General features: G+C 38.9%; 1 protein-coding gene across 1 annotated transcript; it reads right to left on the bottom strand.

Moving 5' to 3' along the window:
- Nucleotides 1-2212: 2212 nt before the first annotated feature.
- LOC103544066 (E3 ubiquitin-protein ligase RLIM-like) lies at nt 2213-6049 on the bottom strand. Its single transcript, XM_008510918.2, has 3 exons — nt 5845-6049; nt 5535-5775; nt 2213-4079 (listed from the first exon to the last, which is right to left on the bottom strand). The coding sequence occupies exons 2-3, from the start codon at nt 5773-5775 to the stop codon at nt 2437-2439; spliced, it is 1884 nt and encodes a 627-aa protein (XP_008509140.1). The 5' UTR covers nt 5845-6049; the 3' UTR covers nt 2213-2436.
- Nucleotides 6050-6522: the final 473 nt, after the last annotated feature.

Below are 6522 nucleotides of genomic sequence, written 5' to 3'. Positions count from 1 at the left end.
CTTCTCGGCGGCCTGGGGTTTACTGGTTCGGAACCCTGGGTGTGGACTCAGCAAAAGCCATGCTGTGGTAGGCGTCCCACGTATGAAATAGAGGAAGATGGGCATGGATGTTAGCTCAGGGCCAGCCTTCCTCAGGAAAAAGAGGAAGATTGGCAGTAGTTAGCTCAGGGCTAATCTTCCTCAAAAAAAAAAATTATTCTCATTTTAAATGAAGTAGATTTGGTGTCAGAAATAATAAAAATCAGAATATTCAGACAACTTGCAGAATTTAATATGAATTTCACAGGTTTCATCTAAGTCTTCATTTCTGGCCATGCAAACATCTTCTGTGTGAAAAATACAAATAGGCTAGCTCAAAGATGTATTAAAAGACTTCACCACCACTCCCCATTTATATTTTATAGTTCTGTGCAATTACTGTGGCTTCCAGAAATTCACAGAGAAAATAAAGGTCAGTGATGATTCTGACTTTACATTTTTAGAGCAGGTTTATACTTAACACTGTCCACATTTATATAGGTTGCACATTGCACAAAATTTATGACTATTGTTTTAGGTTATAATACAACGTATTCTCACCTAAACCAGGAACGAAAATTTTAAGCAAAATTTACTAGACTTGCCAACGTACCAAAAAAAAAAAAAAAGAAGGAGAACTTTTAGGTTAAATTAGGGGAAAAATCCTTCACTATGTTTGGATTGGAAAGGAAGAGTGACCTAAAATTTGATTTTAAATTGTCATGGTTTTGGGTGATACCTAGGGACATTTAGAATTGAATTAGGTAGGTATGGTTTTGAACTCAGGTTTTACCTTTAAAGCTTTCAAACTGGGACTTGGGAGGCTCCAAGCAGCAGCTGGGTACTTTGGATCATTTACACAAGGATTAAGAGTCATATATAAACCATAAAACCGTTTATAAGAAATAAGGACCCGTTTTAAAAAACTAATTATATGAACTAAAATTACATATAAAAAGAAATTAAGACTTGAATATACTCATGAAGCTAAATTAAAGAAATACCTATACCTCCTTTTTTCCCTTAGTTGTTTACATTCAAAGTAAACCAAAGTGTGACATGTTTTAAGAGAAAGGTAATGAAGTTCTAAGGATTTGTCATCTCATCACTTCTAAGGATGAAATCTACTTGTTCTCTCCTTTATCATACAAGATCTAAGTAGATGGAAAGAAGATTAAGTGAGAGTGTTGTTAAAGAGCTGCGTCAAAGAGCAGAATGGAGGGCAAGAGGAAGAGGCAAGACAGCACACAGAGACTGGGTTTGAAGAGAGTTGGGAATGTTGTTTGTGGTAGATGATCTCTCATTAGCTCTTCGGATCCACTCACCATCCTTCTTTACCCTGCTCTGTGATTCCAGGAGGCTGACTTTTATCAGCTTCAGCAACCAGTCTCTCTTGCGTCAGGTTGGGTTTGGCTAACGTGGACTACCGACAGGAGATTAGAAGTCAGGAGGAGAGAAAAGTAAGAGTATTTATTTCCATGATCCTCTCTGCGCTTTAGATCGGCAGTGTCTGCCATTTGTCTGTCTAAGGTCACAGCTCATTATGTGGTCTTCTACTACAACTACAGGACGTTCTGGGTTGCAGAAACTACTACGTCTCTAAGCCCCTTCGAGCCTAGTGGTGATAATACTGGTTTATCACAGTTGCTGGCCTCAGGGTATTTTATCATCTCTCGGTTTCCCTTCGTTCTTTACATACTTCAGTCTCTTCAGTAAATGCTATTCCATCACCCTTTTCAAGTGTGCCATCAGTTTTTGGCCAGGACTCTGACTGATACATTGCTAATGGGGAACAGGAGAAACTTTAAGGTAGTATTAGGAGCTGGAGTAAACTGCTGGGGAGAGAGAGAGGAAGAGAAGGTTTTCAAACTTTTTACAGAGAGCATTCTACGAATGTAACATGACTTCTTTATTCGAGTGACTCTATTAATTCTTAAATTTCTTCTTAATTATTTTGGTTGGGTTCCTATTTCTTTGAAAGCATATCCAAGATAGGACAGGGCTATGAGATGTCTGGGATTTACATGACTAAGTAAGACTACTAGAATCTATCTGGATTGATTATATCATATTAAAACATTTCCCTCATGGAATCAGGAACATCCCAACCTAGTGTACCTGCTAGGTTTCTATTGAAATTCAGTGACCTGCTATGGTGTGAAATTCATTTCTACTGTCAAATAGGACAATATTGTTTGGTTTTCTAATATTTCTTTTTATTCTGGATCCGAAATTGGGGGAAGTCCAATAGTTCCTTCAGGAACCATTGATTCAGTTCAGGTTATTACATTTAGATTCAGATTTAGATGAGATTCAGATCCTTATATTTAAGCATCGCTCCAAAAGTGGATATATGGCAGGTGACAGACAACTGTTTGTCCATCTCTATAGCAGATTATATAGCTGAGAATTCAGATCTCAATTGGAATTTTCTCCCTCGCCAGAATCTTCTACTTCCCTGCGACAAATAGGACAGGTCGAGTTCTCAGCCAGCCAGCGAGTGATACAGTGGACATGATATTCATGGGAGCAAGGTAGGATGCATAGTTCACTATCTTCTGTGTACTCTGTGATACAAATGCTACAGGATTTTGATGGATTGTTTTCAGAAAAAGATCTTAACGCCAAGTTGTCAGTCTGTGCTACGGTGAGTCCTGTAGATTGGTAATCATCTTCATTTAAGAGGAAAAACCGGTCCTCATTAAGGGAGGACCAAGAGTCACTTTCATCAAATGTTATAGGGGTCATTTGCCTACTCTCCTGCCTGGTCTCTGATGGCGAATGTGATGATAAACTTTCTATATCACTGCCTTCAAACAGCAGTGAGCTAATTTCTGAATTTTCGTCACAGGAACTGCAAATAGATATACAACTAGAACTAGAAATGTAAGCACAACTTGAACAAGCAGTCAGTGTGGAAGTAGAGTGGGAATCACAGCAAGGATATGGATCAGAACCAGAACTGCTAGTAGCAGCAGAATCATCTGTTCCAATTAGTGAATCTGCCCTTTCCATGTTTTGACTTGGTGGTGAGACACTAGGCTCTAAATCACTGTAACTGTCCGTAAGGTTACTTGAGTCACTAAATCCTGTCATTGTCTGACTTAGTGTGCTCTGAACTGCAACAGGTATTGTATCATTTAAGCCAGTATTTGAAATTCTATGAACGGGAATTCTGACGGGACTGACATAAGCTCTCGCATCTGCCTGCTCACAATGTGAAGACATACACCCAAGTCCTCCATGTTCACTTTCTAAAGTGATAGTATTGTTTGGTGTCTCAGATGTTAACTGAGTTCTACTAGCTGTGCTGTCTCTGTGCGAGTACGCTCCTGGATGAACGTGTCCTACTTCAAGCTCGAAGGGTATGGTTGGATTTATCTGTCTCAGTTCCCAAGATTCACCATTCATGCTTGTTGTGTCTGGGGAACGTTCTCCTTGAATAGCATTCCTAGTTCCAGAAGTTGCAAAAAGACCTCTATTTTGCAACTCAAGTCCAGTTATTTGCTGTCTCAATGTTTCTCGGTGCTGAGTTCTAGAAAATCTCTGAGTCTCATTTACCAGAGGTGGCTCAAAAGTCTGAGATGGTGTTCTATGACAAAATCTCTGGAAAATTTCATACAGTGATTTTAGAGGTGACCAGCTTTCAGTTCTTGCTCTGGTTCTCAAACCGTCTGGGCTCCTGCTTCTTGCTCTTCGCTGACCTCTGGTAGGTGGGACTTCCATTAATGCTTCAGTTGTACTTCGTTCTGATCTGGATGGTCTTCTACGTGTTGATTCAGATCTTGGATTTTCCACTTGCCTTTGGCTGTTTTCCTCTCCTCTGGGAAGCCTTGTAGATGTTGCATAGTCATTCTCTGGATTTGGGCTCTCATTATTAAGGTTAAAATTCATTTCTGAACTGAATCTGACATCATCATTTTTTGGGTGAATCTGGCTAACTTCTCTCCAAGATTGGCTTTCTCTTTGCCCACTTGTCATATTTTCAGTTGGTTCGAAAGAGTTGAGCCAGTCTTTTACATAGTCACCATTAGACACGGTATCCAAAGAGTCTTCTCCACCTGTTAACAAAAAGGTGGGGAGGGGGCGGAAAGGAACTACCGAAATTAGAACCATCATAAAATAGCAATTGAAACTTTGTTTCAAAAACAAAAAAATGAGAACTTAAATACTAAGATCTTATAAACAGATTTCATGTTTATAGAGTTGATATTTTATAAAATACACTGTCTAGATTTACAAGTAAAGACAGGCAAGTTTCAATTCCATCTGAAAAGAGTGAGCTAATCCTGGATAAATTTAGAGAATTGTTTTTTTAAAAAGGGAACCTGGAGAAAGTCTATTTTCAATATTTTATCATATACACAGCCTTGTATGCCACTGTGGGAGGGATGTTGAGACATTTTTTCAGTCAACAACAATTTTTAAGACATTTTCCACTGTCAAAACACCAATGCAATTAAACAATTAAGATACAGTGCTAGTATTTTAGTTCAATTTACATTATTGTCTAATTCTCATTAGTCTACAACATTACTTCTTCTAGGCTCTTAAGTGCTTTTGATAATACATAAAGTTGTTTTGAAATATGACTATTGTAGACATTGTCCAAATATAAACAAGGTTTATAGGTTTAAAAGTATTTGAATACTTAGTGTTACCAAGATTTTGAATTGACATGAAATTGAAGGTCAGATCAAATGAATAGACTGAACCTAGCATAGTACATATAAGGCCATATTTAAGAACTAAACCACTATAGTTTTTACTATATATATAATATATATATTTGCTATAATATATATTTACTATAATATATATTTACAATATACATAAATATATATAGATTATTATTATACATTTACGGTTATCTTCATTAGATAGTAAAATTCTCTACTTCACACTAGGAGAGAAGCACCAGACCTGAAGTTAGAGGAGGGTTTCTCAGCTTTAACACTATTGACATTTTGGCACTGGATAATTCTTTGTTTTGGGGAGTTATCCTGTGCATTGTGGGATGTTTGGCAGCATCCCTGGCCTCTGCCTACCAGATGCCAGTAACACTCATCCTCCACCTGTGACAACCAAAAATATCTCCAGACATCATCAGCTGTCCCTTGAGGGAGGGGAGGAGGCGTGGAAAGCAAAACTGCCCTCAGTTGAGAACCACTTGTTTAAAAGAGTATGAAATATTTCTTGTCGCTGGTGATAAAGTCACATGTCTATATAGAAGAAATAATTCAAGACATAGGAGGAACTTTCAAGTGAGGTGGAAAACCAAGAAAAATATCAATAGGCTATTTCACACTGTTTCCCAATTAAAACAACCCAAATGTGAATGGGGAAAAAAATAACTTGACATTCTCACCAAAAATCAAGTAATGCCAGTTCTTTTTTATGAGAAGTTGCTTAACACCAAGTTAATTTGTGCTACTTCTGTATAATCTTTGGCTGACATTTACTCTTATGAAGTTCCTCATCCATCCCATTCTATTTCTCCCAAAAGCAAAATGTACCTGTATTGTCATGTGAGGTTTGTGGCGAGTTTTCTTTAATTAGTTGGAGTCTTCTCAGCAACTCTTCTTCTGTGCTTTCTCCCGGACTGCCTAGTAAATTGTTATCTCTCATAAGTTTGTAGTCTTCTTCACTCAGGTTATTTACAAATCGATAGAAATCATCTTCATGAACCAATCGATCCATCTCAGTTCCGCTCTGGGAAGCAGGTCCATCTCCGTCGTCGGAATCCGACCTTTCCATCTGGATGAACAAATGGAAAATTACGTGACTTTTAAGATATAGTATTGAACTATCTTAACTGGATTTTACCTTTCTCCACTTTCTGCTGCCGTTGGAGTGTCAGGATCCGACTGAGTCGGATCCGACCGAGTCGGATCCGCCTCCGCATAGGATCCTCTCTCCTCCCGGTGCCTCTCCTACGGCAGCTGAAGCAGTTCAGCGGCTTCTGGTGAGTCGTTGCTGGGAGCTGCTTCTATCCTCGCGCTTGCCGCGCGTCGTTTCCTAGGCATCCATTATCTTCCCTTTTGTTACCAAGCAGCGAGCTGGATTCAGGTTAGGTTTCATTTCATTCAAAACCCGCAAATACTGAGGACTCATTGTGTACCAAGCACTGGCCTTCACCTCTTTTCACCCACATGAGCCTATTCTCAAGCCTTTCAGGAGGCCTTTCAGCCTCTGATATGCTCTAGTTATTTGTATGTTAAATTACAGAACCCATATGCAGCTGGTTACATTAAAATTGCCTTCTTCAAAATGCCGTGCCCAAGTCATCCTAGTTAAATGTATAGATTTTCATTTTCAGGTGCCCAGAGACCTCTGTCTTTTTCCTCATGAATTCCTCAAATTATAGCCACTAAGAAAACCCACCATTTTTGGTAGTTTCACCAGAGTGGAAGCTGAATCTCTTCAGCTGGGTCTTCTCCCTTTTAATTCTTGACGGCTTCATCTTGCATTAGCCAATCCCTCAAGCTTCTGGTCAAGAAACAA

This window comes from Equus przewalskii, chromosome X (genome assembly GCF_037783145.1).
Source record: "Equus przewalskii isolate Varuska chromosome X, EquPr2, whole genome shotgun sequence".
In the NCBI taxonomy this organism is placed as follows: domain Eukaryota; kingdom Metazoa; phylum Chordata; class Mammalia; order Perissodactyla; family Equidae; genus Equus; species Equus przewalskii.
Note: the sequence above shows the minus strand (reverse complement) of the source record. Positions and strands in the feature narration are given on the sequence as shown.